Source organism: Trichosurus vulpecula, chromosome 2, assembly GCF_011100635.1.
Source record: "Trichosurus vulpecula isolate mTriVul1 chromosome 2, mTriVul1.pri, whole genome shotgun sequence".
NCBI lineage: Eukaryota > Metazoa > Chordata > Mammalia > Diprotodontia > Phalangeridae > Trichosurus > Trichosurus vulpecula.
The window spans coordinates 204,558,740-204,578,098 of record NC_050574.1 but is presented as its reverse complement, the minus strand read 5'-3'; the positions used below and the strand labels follow the sequence as shown (position 1 = coordinate 204,578,098).

The 19,359-nt window shown below is 35.5% G+C and overlaps 1 protein-coding gene and 1 pseudogene across 1 annotated transcript; both read left to right on the top strand.

Moving 5' to 3' along the window:
• The first annotated feature begins 5,520 nt into the window (after positions 1–5,520).
• Positions 5,521–5,790, top strand: LOC118839730 (elongin-C-like). The gene has a single exon (XM_036747258.1). It carries the CDS (start codon positions 5,521–5,523, stop codon positions 5,788–5,790), a length of 270 nt encoding a protein of 89 aa, XP_036603153.1.
• Positions 5,791–7,306: 1,516 nt separating this feature from the next.
• Positions 7,307–9,048, top strand: LOC118836899 (annotated as a pseudogene).
• The last annotated feature ends 10,311 nt before the right edge of the window (positions 9,049–19,359 follow it).

The following is a 19,359-nucleotide window of genomic DNA, read 5'->3' as shown; positions in this document are numbered from 1 at the left end:
TGTTCAATGCCATCCCAATTAAATTACTAAGTTAGGAAAAAAAGTTCATATGTAAAAACAAAAGGTCAGGGACTTCAAAGAACCAGAGGGAGAAAGGAGGAAAAGGAAGCAGATTCAGCATTATCAGATCTTAAACTATATTATAAGGCAAGAGCATTGTTGAAGTATAAAATGGATAATTTTGATTATTTTCACTATAATTTTCTTGTATAAATAAAACTTAAACCAAGAATAGAAGGAATGCAGAAAAATTGAGGAAAAAAACTTTCATAGTCTTTAAGATAGGGTGTGATTGGGTTGGAATATTTTTGTGGTGTAGGAAATGGTGAGCTTTTTGATGTAGAAAAACAAGAGATGACTTGGACTTATAAAGGGAGATGCTATCCACTCAGAAAAACAGATCACAAGTGGAAATAAGCATAGCATGGTCTTCATATATGTGTAAAAGTACATGTGTGTGTGTATGTGGATGTTTACAGATATCCATCAATATGTATATGTGTGTATATGCATATATATATATATATATATACATATACATATATATATACATATACATATATGCTTATTTGTAGTTTTAGGGCAGAGGTCAGGGGATGGGGGAGAATAGGGAGGGGAAAAAGTAAAGTAAACAGTGCACAGCAGAGAACAAAAGAAAATCTACAAGGAAGCAAAGAAAAGCTGGGCAGCTTTGAAAACAATGTGAATTATTTATTATATAGGTTTTCTTGAAATGGATATTTATTGTTTTATCTTGCATCCCCTACTATGATCTGCTATGTATGTAGCAATTTTTTTTCTTTTCTCATTTTGTATTTGTTTAAAATAAATAACAAACTTTACAAAGATAAGAAAGAATATGTCAATCAATTGCAAAATGGCTTCACTTATGTTTCCTGTCACTCCCTAAAATAAAACACATTTCCATGACCTCTACCTCCCTGTATATGTTGTCTTCCCCATTAGAATGTAAGCTTCTTGCTTGCGGGAAATATATTAATTTTTTTTCCTTTTTTTTTGGCATTTGTAACACCAGTGCTTAGCACAGTGCCAGAATCATAGTATAAATTTAACAAGTGTGTCACTCAGCTTCTTCCTCCCTTCCTTCCTTTCTTCCTTTATTTCTTTTTTGATGTTACTTGTTGTATACAAACAGCAAGTGTGTACTGGAATGACTACTATATTTGAAGGCAGAGGACCTACATTCAAGCTCTTGATCTGCTTGTAGCTACTAATGCATCCTTAAGTAATTCACTTGCCCTGTATGCACCTCATTTTCTTCATCTGTAAATGATAGGAATAAATTAGGTGTGTCTAAATGCCTTTATTATTCTAATTGATATGATAGAATGAAATTACATATTCAACTAATTCAATTCTTTTGATGTTTTCTTCCCTAAAACTGAAAAGTGATGTAAAAACAAAGTTTAATTTTTTTAAAAAAAGTTTTTATCTTCTGCTTATTATTTACTCTTTTTTTTGATGCACCATATACTATCTCCATTTTTTCTTAATGAAAATTTTGGAAATTTTCTTGTGTAAATGTGCTAGCTCTGGTGTAAGTGTACTGACTTAGAGATCCTCATGCGTGTCTTCCATGAGAGCTAATTGTCTAAGCCCACTGCCCAAAGGCTGCAAGTGGCATGGCAGAATTAGAGAAGCAGATTGCCCTGGAATAGGACAGACACAGAAAATACATACTCTGCTGCAACAAAGTGGCCAAGACATAGAGGAAAGGGAACATAATTTTAAGTGCAGCCTTTGGCACATCTATAAGAAAATTTTACACATACATATACATACATACTTACATACATACATTTATATGCATCTAAAAGAAAATTGGGGGTGCCTTGTGCATAATTTGACAAGCACTGGGGCTGACAGCATGATGTCCTCCATCAAGAAAGAGGAATGGGTTTAAAAATAGTATGCAAGCATGAATACAAGCCAGTTAAACAGGATCAGAGGATATGGTTAACTCCTAGGACCCTGAGATACAAGGTTAAGCTAAAGACAGTTAAGTTAATAGCCAGAGTAGAAGTCTTAAGTCAGGGAGGGCATCAGGAGTTATTTTGACAGGGAGACTGAGAAAAAGACAATTTTCAATGAATCAATATACCTTTCCAATTTTTCGGTCTTTTGTGGTAGCAGATACATTCTTCCCTCTGTTCATGTCTGATGTGTACTGTAATGGATGGGTTTCTCTGACCTAGCTGTGCCTTTTCCTGAGTCAACCCTGCCAATGAAATTCTAGGCTCAGATACTTTTACATGTATCACTCATTAGAAAGAATAAGGAGATAAGCTAGCATTTCTAGGAGTACTTCTAGTCCTACAAGTGAAATGGACAGGCTGCATGCTCATCCTCCCATTCTTAATAGGAGGCAGATAGTCCAGGCATTTGAGCAAAACAAATTGCTTCCTTGGCTATTTGATACCTTTGATCTTCCTTATTTAAGGGTAACTGGTTTCTTATTTTGACCTTGGCATCAGATCCATCATATCTGCCCTCTAGGTGTAATTTACTATATTACACAGACATATTTCTTGCTCCTGGCCCGTTGAACTCTGTTTTGTTCACTTGGTATCTGCCTTATCACTGTTCCTCAGACAAGTCTCTTACTCCTGTCCCTGAATTTTATTACACTGGTTCTTGACACAAGTCGTGGTACACATTAAAATCTCAGTCACAGCTCCATTCCCACATGCTATGGGATGCCTGAGACAAGTGACTCATATTCCAGGTACAGCATCTGGCTACAGACAAGGTTCAACTGGCTATTTAAAGGTGCAGGCCCTGGCCAGGTCTTGACCCAGAAGGCGACAAAAGAAAAAAAATAATGATACAAATGACTAGATATTTTTTCATACAGACCCATCCAGATCCAATACTCTGACTAACCTACAAAACAGATGACTTTGAGAATTCTCCAAATCAATGAAGGTGGCCAGGCAATTAAACAAAAGAAGATATTTCATTAATAGGTAGAGAAGACTACCAGCATTATTTTCTCAGCCTTCTCAAAAACGAATGTCTTCTAGGAAAGTTATATAGTGGGAAGCTACCCTTATGAGTAATGTCAATTATGTCACTCCAAAGTTGTATTAGAATATTCTTTCTAAGTATCACTAGAGTTCATGGTTTCAACATATCCCTATCATAATCCTATTTAAGGAAGAATGTCCAATTTATTAGTTTTAGGTGCTTAGACTATCCAATGTAACATGCAAATTATAACACTAGCACTTAATTGTAATTAGAAATATGTATTCATTTTTATTTGAACATTTTTTTCATTAAATTAGAGCAAAAGGGTATTTTGAATGAATGTTAGACACATTTTTTAGCCTCAGAGATAAAAACATTAGAGTTAAACATCCTAGTGTCACATTGGATCATGGAAGCAGCTAGGTGGAGCAGTAGATAGAGATTTGGGCCTGGAGTCACAAAGGCCTGAATTCAGATCCAGCCTTAGACACTTATTAGCTGTGAGACTCTGAGGAAGTCACTTAACTTCTGTTTGCCTTAGTTTCCTCAACTATAAAATGGGCATAAAAATAGCACCTACACAACAGAATTGTTGAGGGATCCAATGATATTTGTAAAGTACTTAACACAGTGTGTGTCAAATTGGTTCTATATAAATATAAATAGGCACTATATAAATTTTTATCCTGCTTATAGTGAATTACAGTTCTATTGCTTCCAGTAGCCAGTTTTTGAAGCAACCCTTGCCTCAGAAGAGGAAGAGGAAGAAGAAGAGGAAGACAAAGTCTAAGATGAAGACAAAGATGAAGAAGCAGTAGCAGCAGCTGATGTTATTTATGAACCTAACTAAGCATGTTATTAATTCTGATGATTGTCTATAATTACTCACACATTTCCTGATAAGAATGAATAATGCTGCTAAAGTCTTTGGAGGGATTAGAAAACTATGATGGATGGCAACATTTTGAAACAATCCTAGCAATTATTATCATTTAAAAATTCTAATGGCTTCAGAAATGGTTTAGCCTATCAATCGTTCTAATTTCAATTAAGCTACTGTGGATACCCAGAACATGAAAAATATTGAAGGGAGACAAAGATTGGCACCAGATATGTTTCTTAAGAAGGGGTAGCATGGCATAGTGAACTGAGAGGCAGCATTGAAATCAGGGATACCAGGTTTTGGGGCTTTCCTTTGATATATTCTAGCTGCATGGTCAAGTAGCTTGACCTCTCTAGACCAAAAAAAACCCAAAAAAACCCACAACCCTCTCTATGACTATAGGTTGGTGACCTCAGGCAGAAAAATTTCAGTGGAGTTATGGGAATAGACCCAGACTTTAAGGTGACATGGTTGGGGTGACAGGGAAACAGTAAATCTCTTCCATTTAGATTTTTGGCAGTGAAAGGGAGGAAGGAGATAGAACAGTGGCTCAATGGAGTAACAGGAAAGAGCAACATTTTTATCCACTAATAAATGTGTTCCTGAGGATGAGATGCAGAAAAAAAAAATTGAAAAGGTGATGCTGGTCAATGAATGCAATAATCTTTGTTCTTTTGTGTTATCTGCATAGAGTTTTTTTTAAACATAGAATGGTATTGTTACCATGGTGAGCTAGCAAACTCCAAGAGTTCAAGGAATATCCAACTCTGCAAAACAAGCAACATAAATTACATTACATATACAGCTCATATTCTCATGATGTAAGTTTTAGAGTCAAAACAGATCATGGTAATCCCACGGTTTATCCAAAGCTCATCTCTGTTCCTAGCCTCCTTATTTCTATAGAAGGCAATCCTTCAAGTGGCCAAGGTTGACAACCTTAGAGTTATCCTTTACTGTTCATTTTCCTTCACCCCACATAAATTAATTATCAACCAATTCTAACTTCATAGGCTTCCTTCCACTCATCCACAGTACACTAGTTTCCCACTCTCATCCTCACCACCTACCTATACTATTGCAATAGCCTCCTGATTAGTCTCCCTGACCCCTTCCAAAACATCCTTAAATTACAGCTCTGTTGATGTCACTTCCCTGCTTTAGAAGCTCTTGTGGATTCCTATTCCCTATAAGACAAAATGCAAATGACTCTATTTGGTTTCCCTACACTGTCCAACTCTAGATTGTCTTTCTAGAATGATTTTATATTATTCCTTTTTATGCACACTATGTTGCAGTCAAACTGGCCCATTTTCTCTTCCCCATATGTGTCATTGCAAATTCTGCCTTTACAGTAGCTGCTCCCTTCCCCGCTGCCCGCCCCCCCCCCCCGCCCCCTTGGGCCTGGCATATTCTTCTACCTTTTTGGAAGCCTAGCATCTTCCAAGGCTCATCCCAAGTATCATTTCTGACAGTAGGCCCTTTCTGATCTTCTTAGTTCATAATGCTCTCCTCTTCCATTAAAACGTGTTGTTTTATTTTGTATTTATTTATCTGTGGAATCACTATTTCCCTCCACTATAAGTTAAGTTTCTTGAAGAGAATAACATTTTCATGTTTGTCTTTGTATCCTCAGAGATTAATTCATGACTTCTGATGGTCATGACTTTCTTGTAAAAAGAGAACATGCTTCAATATCAGAAATAATAAAAGCCATGTTAAGTGGCCCAGGTCAGTTTGCAAATGAAATCAATATGGTTAATTTTAGAGAAATTCCATCACATAGGCTATTGAAAGTATGCATATATTTTACTTTCAAGGTTCACTACCTGACCAGCTCTACTGAGGTCCCTAAATTCCCAATTGTACCTGAAATTGAACTGAAATTGACAATGGCTGTGAACTTCCTAGATTGATAGATGAAATAAGTTACAATAAAAACATTAAGACATGTATTTGTTGAGAATTGTAATTTGCCATTATCAAAATACAAAGTACAGAATCTAGCAGTCTAAGTGACATAAGTCTAATCAAGAATATCCCCTAGCTTTTTATTTTGAGACTTTCATAGGAAGATAACACCAATAAATTAATAATATTTAATTCATATTAATAACACAATTTTAAACAAATAGATTGAAAAATTCTGAAGACAGATCATATGTCTTGAGATTTTCTTTAGTTACAAATGAATAATGACATAATGCCTCTTAGATTGAATCGAAGCAGAGAATGGACCAAGAAGGCTGTGTAGACACACAAACCAGTTTGATTGTCGTGCTTTTGGAAAACAAAAGGAAAAGAGCCAGTTTTGGGGGGTTTCTAAAATTTAAATTGATGTAACTGGTCATTAGTCAATATAATCAAACCAATTTTTGTTAGTTAATACATTTAATTAGAAGCAATGAAATCCAGCCTCAGGGCCAAGAAGACCCATGTTCAAGTCTTGCCTTTGACACACATGGGCTATGTGACCCTGGGTAAGCCACACCTTCTCGGAGGTCTAAGTCATTCTCTAAGACTATAAATATCAAACAGAGTGACAACTGGTAGTAGTAGAGTTCCCAATGTTAGTAAAATTACATGCCCATTCCCTATCCCTAAACAGCTTTATTAATCAGTGTACTTCATTGGTAATTCTAAAGATGTATCCGTAAAAAATGAAGGGAGATTTTGAAAAAGGAAAAAAAATAGCAACACTGCTGACTAGAAGTAAATGAAAGGTGGTGATGCTGATAAGAAATACTAAGGCATAACAGTTTATATATCTCATGGAGGAATAAAATGGGGTAGTAGGATAGCAGCAAGAATACCTACATTCAAATCCCCCTTCTGTTATTTATGACCCATGTGACTTTAGGCAATTGATCAAGATCTCTAAGTTTCAATTTCTTCATCTGTAAAATGAGGATATTGGACAAAATAATCTTTAAGGCCCATTCTAGATATAAGTTGAAAATCCTATGAATATTTATGTATGTTGTTGATATTTTGTTTTTGAGGATGGGTTTAGATCTAAAACAAAGAGTAGTTGGATGAGACTTCTCTTTGCAGTATCTGACCTAGGTTCTCCCATCATCCTCCGCCCCTCACAGCTAGGGTTTGATATATGGGCTTGTCCATCCTCCAGACCTGGGACCATTTGGGTACTTAGAGGAAATAAAAGGACCCCTAGATCCATACATTCATGAAACATGAATAACCACTTATGAATAATTTCCATTCACCTAAACAAAATAACTTCCTTTTCTTCTACTGATAAAGTACTTTGGATTCTCCCCTCTCCTCTTTTCCATTTCCCTTTAAAGCTGTAGAACTCATTACTGCCTGGGAGTTCTGATCCTCGGACAAAAGACTGACTACATCAAGCAAGGTATTTCTTTGTCTTGCTGCGAGTAAATCTTGACTAATATTCTGCCCTGCTAATTCATCATGGTGCAAAGGTAATTTTATATTCTTGAAGGTTGTGATATCAGGTCCTAACTTCTGACAGGAGCATTGAGGTATAGCAGAAAGATAGATAAAGAGACATGCAAACAAACTGTGGGCCTACAAGTTTATTGGCTCTGGGACCTTGAATAACTCAATTTATCTCTCTGAACATCAAGTTCTTCATCTTTAATGTGGAAGTGATAATATTAATTATATTACCTGCCTTTCAGGGTTGTTGTTGGGAAACATTTGTAAACTATAAAGTCCCATATTAATGTAAGTGATTTTTTTTGGACCAATCCTGTAATTTCCTTGGTAGAGAAAATACCTATTAATTCCTTCAACCTATGCAAATAGGCATATCCTATAGATTTACAATCTTAGAGACTTGACTGTAGTATTAGGAGACTGTGCCTAGCCAGTATATATTAATGCTAGGACTCAATACCAGATTTTCTCATTCTAAAGCCACCTTTTTATCTACTATGCTATTCAGTTTCATATTATTAATACCTAGCTGGGAGATATAGAAACTATGTGGGACTCTGAGCCTGTTTTCTAAAGGAGGCCAGTGGGTGACGTAGTGAACAGAACATGGGACTTGCGACTCAAAGGTCTGAGTTTGAATCCAGTCCTAGACATTAACTACTAGAGTGAATCTATGCAAGATTGCACTAAATTATGTCAAATTCTCTGTCTCAGTTTTCTTCATCCAGAAATGAAAATAATGGCACTTTCTTCACAAGGTTATTGTGAGATAATATATGTAAAACTCTTTGCAAACCTTATAAATTCTAATTATGGTTGTTACCCAAAAACCAGCCAGAAGTTTGCAATCAAACAGTTGGCTATTAAGTGATGAATTATTTTGGGGCCCAGCAAATCATAAAATTCAACAATCAAAAAGCATTTCTTAAGTGTCAGGAACTCTGAAAGGAGTTTGATGCAGGACAAAGAAGGGCTTTCCAACCAGCTCCACGTGCAGACAGAAGTGAATCATGAATTAAAGCAATTGCTAGTGGCTTCTGTTGGAGATGATCTGCAGTATCACTTTGAACGTTTGGCTCATGAGAAAAATCGGCTTATTTTAGAAAATGAGGCCCTGGGTGGTAACATAGCTCAGCTCTCTGAACAGTTAGAACGCATGTTGATACAGTGTGATGTGTGGCGAAGTAAATTTCTAGCAAGTGGGGTTATGGCTGATGAGTTAACTAATGCCAGAGCAACTTTACAATGTCAAAGCCAGGATGCCCAGAGTGCTATTCAAGATCTCCTCAGTGAACGGGAACAATTCCGGCAGGAAATGATTGCTATTCACAATTTATTAGAAGAGCTTTCAGTTTCTTTGAAGTGGGGTAGAGAGGAGAGTTGCTACCCTAGTGAACAGCCCCACAGCACTGCAGAGCTAGCATCAACAAATCATAGACTGACCACAGCACTGAATTCCCATCTCCTTGGAAATATTGGCACCAAGAATTCAAAAAGGGCTCCCCTTCCATTTGAATTTTGTAGTGCTCCATTAGAGAAAATGGCTGAAACAATTCTGCAAATTTTAGATCCAGCCACCTATTCAGAAAGCTCATCTGAAAAAACAACAACATATTGGACAATTCCATCCATATACAAGATATGAAAATATAACTTTCAACTGCTGCAATCACTGCCAGGGAGAAATTTATTGCCCTTTAAAAGCAGTCAAATCAATGTCTTCAAAATGGCCTAGAATCTCTTTGTCATACTAGAGTTAGCTATTTTGGGGGTAGGGTCTTGTTAGGGTGCCGTGTAACACACTCTACTTACATGCTGGATTTCTCCAAAGAACTTCCATGTATTGAACTTCAGATCTTTTTCATAGTTATCTCCTCAGGGTATAAAAAGCACAAAACTCTAAAAACATTCATCATCAATAATACAAGCTTTCCAAAGCTTCATATTGTGTTTTCTTTGAAGTTTGTAATCTTGGAATTCTCTTCATAGTTGGAATTTTAAAATCTCTCTAAAATGGCTATATTGATTTTTACCAGTCTATGGGTTCCCAAAAAAGCATGCCATAGGCAGTCTTGAAAAGTGTTTACCTTACTGGAAGGGGGAAGAAAATAAAGTGTAATAAGCTATGTGGTTCTGAATAAATAATTTGTAAAAACGTTCAGCACAAAGTGTGCATGTGATGTTAGGAGTTTTTCAGATAATTGTGTAAAGAGAAAGAAGAGACCGTTTTAACCATTAAACTGAATCGTAGCAAATGTGATGCACAATAGTGGTGATATTGAACATACATTTTACTAATAATAATAGTGTCAGGAATGGTCCTGAGTGCTGAAGAAATAATATACTAAGTTCCGGAAGGGTTGCAAACTATACCAGTGGATAGAATATTGATGCCACAGAAATCACAGATTTTTTTTGAAGCATTACAGTATGAATACTTTGGAAATAACATGCTTCTAGGACTGGATTAAGGCATACTGATACCTAAGCTATATCATTTTTAGTAGACTCCCATGTTTTTACATAGGTACACAAAAGTATCATTATAATAGAAAAGACTTTGAAAATAAAGATAATAAAATTTTTATATTTGAATGCATATTTATATATTCAAGAATAGAGTTAAAAACTAATACATAATTTCAATAGAGAGGCATCACAGAGTAATGGATAGGGAGTTATCTTCAGAGCCAGGAAGACCTGGGTTCAAATCTCACCTCTGAAACGTACTAGCTATGTGCTCTTGGACAGCTCAATCTCTCAGAGCCCTCAGGTAATTCTCTGTGGCTCAAATTTGATAAACACTTGCAAGTTTGCTCACTGGGAGTTCCCTACACTAATGAAATTACAATTCCACACTGGAAAAAAAAAATCAATGTCTATTTACCTATGTAATATCTTTAAATGAAAATATCTTGTGACTTTTTAAACTTAGCAAATATGAAAATTTTAAATGTATGAAGAACCACAAGTATTATTATATAAGTTTATATGTTCATATATTTATATGTCTAAAAATTACATAAGTTTACCACTTATTAAATGGAAGTGGCAATATTACATGCACTGGGCATGTTATGCATGTTTGACAAAATTGAAGATGTTTTTGTGACTTTTTAAAGAGTAAAGCCATTGATTAAATCTTCAAATTACAAGTTGCGAATTTTGTGATTAATGATAATATATGTATAACCAAATAAAATATTTATGTTTTTAAGCATGTATGAGATCTTCAGGATAGTTTTTCTTAGAGTATTGCTTTTTGAAGTTTATTCTTGATCTTCTTTCTGTGAAAATGACTTTCTCAGCACTTTGTTACTATCAGACTAAAATAGAGCAAAATTTTTGTTTTCCAAAACTAGGGGAAGTCAGCTAAATCTTTTCTGGATGGTTAGATACAACTCCTGGAGACATAAATGTTTTTCTTAATATGTGTGCTATGTAGGTTTTGGATTTCAAGAAATAGACAAAGCCTCACACTAAATTATCTAACTACAGGCATTATTTTAAACTGCACAAACTCCACAGATAAATTCACCCGTATAAGAAGACCTATGCACATCTGCTTCACTACTAAGTCCCAATCTTTGTCTGGTATGGGGAAATGAAACTGTACAATTGCTCCCAGAATGTGACCTATCCAGACATAACCCAACCACCAGAGGGCACAAAGACTTTAGGGGCTTTGTAAATTTATACTGAATTTTAAAAGGGGAGGGGTGAGATCAAGCTTCATTTCAATTTTTACATCAGTAAGATAGTGTGCTACATTTATCTTCCCATTTAGAGTGTTTGCTTATCCTAAATAGATTAATTTTAATTTCATTCAACAATCCTCCATTGATTAACATTATTCTGACTGAAATTCATTTGCTTTATAACCAAGAGAAGTTCTTGGAAATTCTAACTTCAAGTCAGATGGTTTGTTAGTACAAGGACTGAGATTTAGTGCTAGATACAGGAAGATCAAAGGGCACACTTCTAGCAATCCGCTGAGCTTTTATTCGAAGTTCTTATCTGAATGTAGAGAATCATATCTTTGTCTCTAAACTAGAATTTTTCAGCCTATCCTTATCAGGAAGAGGCTTTCTAGTCTCTGCAATACAGCAAAGTTGAAATGGACAGCAAAACAGTAATTACTAAATATTCGGCAGTGACCGCAAGAATAACAGAGGGTGGTTGATCAGGGTGCCAAGAAGAGGCGACATATCCAACCTTATAATAACCTTAGAAAAGAATGTAGAATGACCAAAATGATGGCAAGAATAGTTGGAGGATATGATAAATAAATCAAAGGAAAAAATAAGGATTTTAATAAATAGACTAAAAGACGGGAATAGATCTAAAAAAAAGAGTAGAGGAGGAAGAACTCAAAAAATTCAATGATACAACCATAAATATCAACCAGGGAGAGATAAGATAGAGAAATAAAACTATAGAGCCATATCAATGACGAATATGAATGCGCAGATATTGAACAGGATATTAGCAAAGAAACTATAGCAATAAATTAAAAATTATTTATTATTTCCATCATATATATACCCTGTAATAAATGTAAGAAATGAAGAGATGGTACAACATCAGAATAATGGATCATATTAAAAATTAAAATCACATGAAAAAACTTTTGACACAATTTAGTACTCTCTAATACGAATATTACTAAGAAGTATGGGAATAAATTAGCATTTCCTTAACATGAGAAACAATGGTTATCTAAAGCCAAGAACTAGCATTATTTGTTATAGAGAAACCTTTTCTTAAGAATAAGGAAGAAAGTATTGTTGTCAGTATTATCTGATATTGTTCTAGAAATGGTAGCCATATCCATAAGAAAAGGAAATTGAAAGAATAAGCATCAGCAAGAAGAGACATAATTCTCTTCTTTTATAGATGATATGATGGTTTATGTAAAGATTACAAGAGATTCAATGAAAAAATAATTAAAACAATAACTTCAGAAAAATAGTAGGACATAACATAAACCCACAAAAGTCGTAAGACTTGGTATATTACTAATAAAACCCAGCAGGAAGAGACTGAAAAACAAATTCCATTGAAAATAACTACATAATGCATAAACTATATTGGAACTAATAATTATAATAATAATGCATACACATCAAATACTCTAAGGCTTATGAAGCACTTTTCATGCTGTGGAAGGCCTGCTCTGACCAGGCTGGCTCAGGTCTGACCAGGTCACTTGGGTATCACACATTCAGAATTAGAAAGAAGTGAGACATTCATAGTCAATCTTACAGAAAACAAAAAGAAGTTTCTTTATCCATAACAGGGGAAGGAAAGTGAGAGCTAGAAAAGAATCACTGAAAACTCAGCCTTGATTCATTTGAATGGAGCTTTCCTGTGCTGGTATTGGTCATGTTGCCAGTCTGTGGTCAGATCCTGAGGGAAGAGAACCAATCCTTTATGTTCTGGCTCTTTTTTCTACTCAGGCCATGAGAAAACTATTCTAATGTCCTAAAACTTAGTTCCCTGAAGAAACATGGCTCAAACTATTATGAAGAGAGTTGCAATATGTAGCATGGAAAAACTAGCCTTGGCTACATGGGACAGGCCATTAGGAAATGCTGTCCAATTTTTGTTGGACATTCTTCACCTTGTTTGATAATTAGTGCTTGGAGGTAGATGTTAATGTTTCCCTTTTACAGACAATGAAATTGAGGCTCAGAAATACTAAGTACCTTAAAAAGGTCACATCCAGTGACTTGTGAAGGAATACACATCTAGCAACTGTATGAAGTATGATTTGAAGGAAGCCAAGAAGGCCAGAAAGCAGAGACGAGGAAGGAGAGAATTCCCAACATGGGGAATAGCCAGTGAGAATGCAAAGTCAGAAGATGGAATGTCCTGTCTAAAGAAAAGCAAAGGAGCCAGTTGAAATGGAACATAAATTAAGTGGAGAAAAGTAAGGTTCAAATACACTGGACAGGTAGGAAGGGGCCAGAATATGAAGGCCTTTAAAAGGCAAACAGGATTTTATATTTGTTCCTAGAGGCAATAGGAAGTATCTTTCATAAGTATGACAATGAGGAAATTCATTAAATAATCAAGGATAGAGGTGATTATAAGACACAAAATAGAAAATTTCAATGATACAAAACGAAAACTGGCTTTTTCACAAAATCAATAACAGTAGCTAAATTGGTAGAGTAAAAAATAGATCTCTGGGAGTCAGAGAACCTGGGTTCAATTTCTGGCTCTACTATTTGCCACCTATGTGATCAGAAATACATCATTTTACCTTTCATGGCCTCAGTTTCAACTATAAAATGAGTTATTGGGATTATATGACTGTTAATATCTCTCTCATCTCCAATTCTATGGTCCTGTGATAGAATAATAAAATAACCTATCAATCTGGGCAAAAAACATCTTTTATATCAAGTATCTTTCATAAAGCTCTGATACCAAACACATATGCAGTTAGTCCAAATGCATAAAAAACAAGAGCAATTTCTCAGTATACAACTAGGCAAAGAGTTATGAACAAACCACTTTCTGATTTCTTTGTTTTAATCTTTTTTTGTGGGGGGGGGAAGGCAGGGCAATTGGGTTCAATGACTTGCCCAAGGTAACACAGCTAGTAAATGTCAAGTGCCTGAGGCTGGATTTGAACTCGGGTCTTCCTGACTCCAGGCCAGTGCTGCCACATAGCTGCCCAGTTTTCCACTTTCAAAGGAAAAATACAAACTCTCCAAAAAGACGTGAAATAATGTACCAAATCATTAATGAGTAAACCAATGTAAACTAAAACAACTATTTGTTCTTACATCCATTAGTTTTGCAAGTGATATAAGATGAATATGGTCAAAGTTGGAGGGGTTTTGATAAAACAGTGTAATAACAATGTTACTTGCAGCTGATGTGGAGGTGAAAGGCCAATAACACCAGTACGCAGGAGGTCTGCTAGCCCTCGTACTTTGATCTGCTTTTCTAAATGAAAGCAACTTTAAGGCATTTACAATCTCACTTTAATTAAACATACATATATCTTCATTTAGTTCAGGGGAAAAAGTCAGGACTCTTAATTCAATCAAAGACTCTTGATTCAAACAAAGGCAAGACTCAATCACAGGCACTTGATTAACTTAGTGCTGAGAAGCACTCCAGAAAAAAACCAGCAAAAAGTGGCATTAAAGACAGGCACAATGATGCACTGTTGGTGGAACTTTGAATTCATCCAACTGTGACAGAGAAAAAAAATTGAAATTATAATAGAAAAGTCATCAAACTATGCCTTTTGATCAAGGAACCAAAAGGAAGGGTTATAAAGCAAAATGGGCGCATGTTAGTTGAGAAATGGCTAACCATATTGTGGAAAGAGGATAGCATAAGAAATTGTGAACTAGTTTTTTTTCTTTTTTTCTTTTAAACTTAAATACTAAAACTTACATATACAAAAAGAAAGGAAACATATTATAAACTTAAATATTGAAACAAATACAAAAAGAAAAGAAAACGAAATCATTGCCTTGTGCACAGAACATAAGAGAATATTCAAAATATACAGCAAGAAATTTCCATTTCAAGAAAGCCTATATAATAAATACTAAGCACTGTGTTGAGAACTGTCCATCTTTGCTTTCTTGTAAGTTTTCTTTTGTTCTCTGCTGTGTGCTTTTTGCTTTGTTTTCCCCCCCTTCCTCCCCCACTCCTAAAAGATGCAATTAAACACATATATACATACACACTTAAACATACTTTATATACATATATGTATATATACATACACATATATATATGTTTGTGTGTGTCTATTTATAGACACACACATTATACATATATGCCTAAGAATTAGGTTTTTAAAAAATAAATTGTACTATATTATATTAAGGTTAAGATTAGATTAGATACAGTGTTGCAAAAACTATAGTGAAATTTTAAACTTGAATAATTTCAGAAGTATAGACACTATAAACTAACAAAAACATCGACTGAAAGTTTATTTAATTTTCTGCTATACCTTTTTAGCTGTTTTAGTTTGAATAATATATTTTGGATGTTAATATTGACAAGACTGGATACTTTGTGTGCATTGGTTGTGTGACAGTTTCTGGATGTCACTTTCTCTGAAGGGAGGATTGTTAAAGAGGTCCTCTTTCTTGCCCACTATAGTCATCTGATCTATCTCCCTTAGACTTTTAATTATAGAGTCACATCAAAACTGTCATGTAGGAATCAAAACATTTTGGTTGATCTTAAAGCTAGGATTACAGATACAATCCTTTCAATCATTGAGTAGCTGCTGTTAAAGGTTTTTACAGAGTTCAAAAAATGATGTACAGCACTACGGTGCTTGGTGAATTTTAATAAGAAACATCAATATTTTAAAAAATTAAATTATTAGGTTTTCAAATCACAAACTTGGATAATTCATACTTGAAGGTATTGAAGCTTTAAAATGAACTAAGACTTTTGGGATACCTTGCATAATTTCTTTAAAAAAAACCCTGAATTTCACCTCTCTCCCTCTCCCTCTGCCTTTCTTTCCCTCCCTCCCTACCCCCTCTCTCCCTGTGTATATATGTGTGTGTGTGTGTGTGTGTGTGTGTGTGTATGTGTCCATGTGAATGTATGCATGTATAAAAGTACACACATATCTGTATGCATATTTCACGTATACTTACATATAGACATATGTTAATACATAAATACATACATATCTACGTCTAGCTGTATTCCTGTTTCATTCTCTAATTCTGGATAGAGTGGATACACCACACCCCAACCTCTAGGTCTGCTTCTGGCCTAGGCCTTACAGAAATCATCAAGGGAAGCAACCTCCATGTAGAAGGAGTCAGTCTTCCTCAGCAACTACCAATCAATTGGCACCCTCAGGTTAGGCAAGGCAGCCTTGCTGGAGCAGCAAGGTACCCTCAGCAAGAGATAGAAGTAATATGTTCCAGGCAAGTGAAATCACCATCGCTAGCTTAACCACGTCTCCTTACACACCAATGAAAAAAGTTTAGGACCCTGAAACCAAGAGCCTTTGGAATAGCATTATTATTATTATTATTATTATTATTATTATTATTATTATTATTATTATTATTATTTTGTCCAGTGCTCAAGCCATCATTCTTGAAAGCAAACCCCATGGAGATTCAGGCTGGCAATTGCTCCTTCAGGTGCTACAACCACAGCTCCTCAAGACTCTGAAAAGAAAATTCTGACTACCAAAGCTCTTTGCTCTGTCAGGTGGTTCAAATATTAGAAATGACATTAAAGACAGGTATTACAATCTACTCTGTGGTCGTGCCCCAAGGAGATTTTTTTTTTATCTAACTTGAAGATATGTTGTTCATAGGTGTTGTCTCCTCCTTTAGATTGTAAGCTCCTGGAGAGGAGGAACTGTCTTTTCTATTTATATCCCCAGTGCTTAGAACAGTGATTTACACCCAGTGAGCACTTACTAAATGTTTTCTTTCATTCATTCATTCTAGTCCATTACCTCTCTACCAAGCAGTGGGAGATGATTTATCATCAATCTTTTGAAGTCAGGATCAGGTGTCTGCTGTTTTGGTCAGAATTCTGAGGTGTTTTAACCACATCACCCCTTACGCTATTATTGTAATTATCACATAAACCAATCTCATGAGTCTTCTCATTTCATTGTATATCAGTTCATACTCGTCTTTCTATATTTTGAAATGTCTTACATATTCATTGTTTCTTAATGTATCTTTCACTTTTTTGTGGGTTGGGTTACTCCTCTCCTGGGCATGAATTTCTCTCTAGTTACTCCCTTAGTCCTTCCACATGGGGTGTAAAATAAACATGTTAATTTTTACTTCCTGTGTATAAAAATGTATAATATACAACATGCCTATTATAAAAGTGTTTTGCATGCCTACACATGTATAACTTACATCAAATTGCTTGCCTTCTCAATGAGGGTGGGTGGGGAGGGAGAAAGGGAGAGAATGTAGAACTCAAAATTTTAAAAATGAATGTTAAAAATTGTTTTTACTTGCAACTGGGAAATAAGATATATAGGAAATGGGGTATAGAAATCTATCTCCCTCTACAGGAAAATAGAAGGGAAGCAGGTAAGATAAGATGGGGGATGATAGAAGGTTGGGCAGATTGAGGAAAGAGGTTATCAGAATGCATGTGGTCTTGGGATAGGGGGAGGGGAGAGATGGGGAAAAATTTGGAGCTTAATTTATGGAATCAAACAAGCATTTCTATAACAGTACAATAAAGAGATGATTGCACATGAAACTGCAAAAAATGTGTAATATAATAGAAAGCTGTGGGATAGCACTTGCATTCTACAATTAATCACTTTAAGCAAATCACTTTACAATTCTTGGTCTCATGTCTCATCTCGAAATCCTGAAGCCAAAAGAATGGGTTGGAGGTGTTCTATCAACCTCTGTCTTCACCCTTACCCCTCCTTACCACTAGGTTAGCAACCTTCCTACTGTTACCATTGCTTTGGTTACTCTGTTGCTGGGGCTCCAGAACTGGAAGAAATAAGGAGACTGTTCCATTCACCTAATAAGCCTACCTCATACTATATAGGCTTCTTGGGGAAAAGGGGAACGTGACCTACTAGTGCTCACCACATTTTTGCCCCCTTTTCCAAAGAAGTGATTAAATTAATGATGTTTTCAGCTTTAAGGCCAAGGGATTAAATTTTGCCAGTTATATTTCGGCATTATCCAGAGAGAGGAGATTTGGATCTTCTTAGTCTTGATAAATTTATAAAAGGCTGTCTCTGCTGTAGGAAAAGCAAAAAAATCTAATTAATAACCAAAATACTTTTAAAATTTTTTATTTATATATTTTTATTTCTTTTGCTTTTTTAATTCCATACTTCATTATTTAATATTTTTAAGTTTTCAGCATTGATTTCCACGAGATATTGAGTTACAAATTTTCTCCCAATTTCTACCCTCCCCCCACTCCAAGATGGCATATAGTCGGATTGCCCCATTCCCCAGTCAGCCCTTCCTTCTGTCACCCCCCCCTTTCCCCTTACTCTCTTGTAGGGCAAGATATATTTCTATGCCCCATTGACTATAAATCTTACTTCCCAGTTGCATGCAAAAACACTATTTTTTGAGCATCTGCTTTTAAAACTTTAAGTTCCAAATTCTCTATCCTCATCCCTCCCCACTCACTCTCCCTAAGAAGGCAAGCAATTCAACATAGGCCACACATGTATCATTATGCAAAACACTTCCATAAATAGTCATGTTGTGAAAGACTAACTATATTTCCCTCCATCCTATCCTGTCCCCCTTTATTCAATTTTCTCCCTTGACCCTGTCCCTTTTTGAAAGTGTTTGCTTTTGATTACCTCCTCCTCCTATCTGCCCTCCCTTCTATTGTTCCCCCTTTCTTATCCCCTTCCCTCTACTTTCTTGTGGTGTAAGATACCCAATTGAGTACGTATGTTATTCCTTCCTGAAGTCAAATCCGATGAGAGCAAGATTCACTCATTCCCCCTCACCTGCCCCCTCTTCCCTTCCAACGAACTGCTTTTTCTTGCCACTTTTATGCGAGATAATTTACCCTATTCTATCTCTCCTTTTCTCCCTCTCTCAACATATTCCTCTCTCATCCCTTAATTTGATTTTAGATATTTTTTAGATATCATCCCTTCATATTCAATTCACCCTATGCCCTCTGTCTACATATGTGTATATATATATATATAATATATATGTGTATATATTATACATATAATATATACATGTTATACACACACACACACACACACACACACATATATATACATATATTCGCTTCAGCTACCCTAATATTGAGGTCTCATGAATTACACACATCATCTTTCCATGTAAGAATGTAAGCAAAACAGTTCAACTTTAGTAAGTCCCTTATGATTTCTCTTTCTTGTTTACCTTTTCATGCTTCTCTTGATTCTTGTGTTTGAAAGTCAAATTTTCTATTCAGCTGTGGTCTTTTCTCTAAGAAAGCTTGAAAGTCCTCTATTTTATTGAAAATCCATATTTTGCCTTGTAGCATTATACTCAGTTTTGCTGGGTAGTTGATCCTTGGTTTTAATC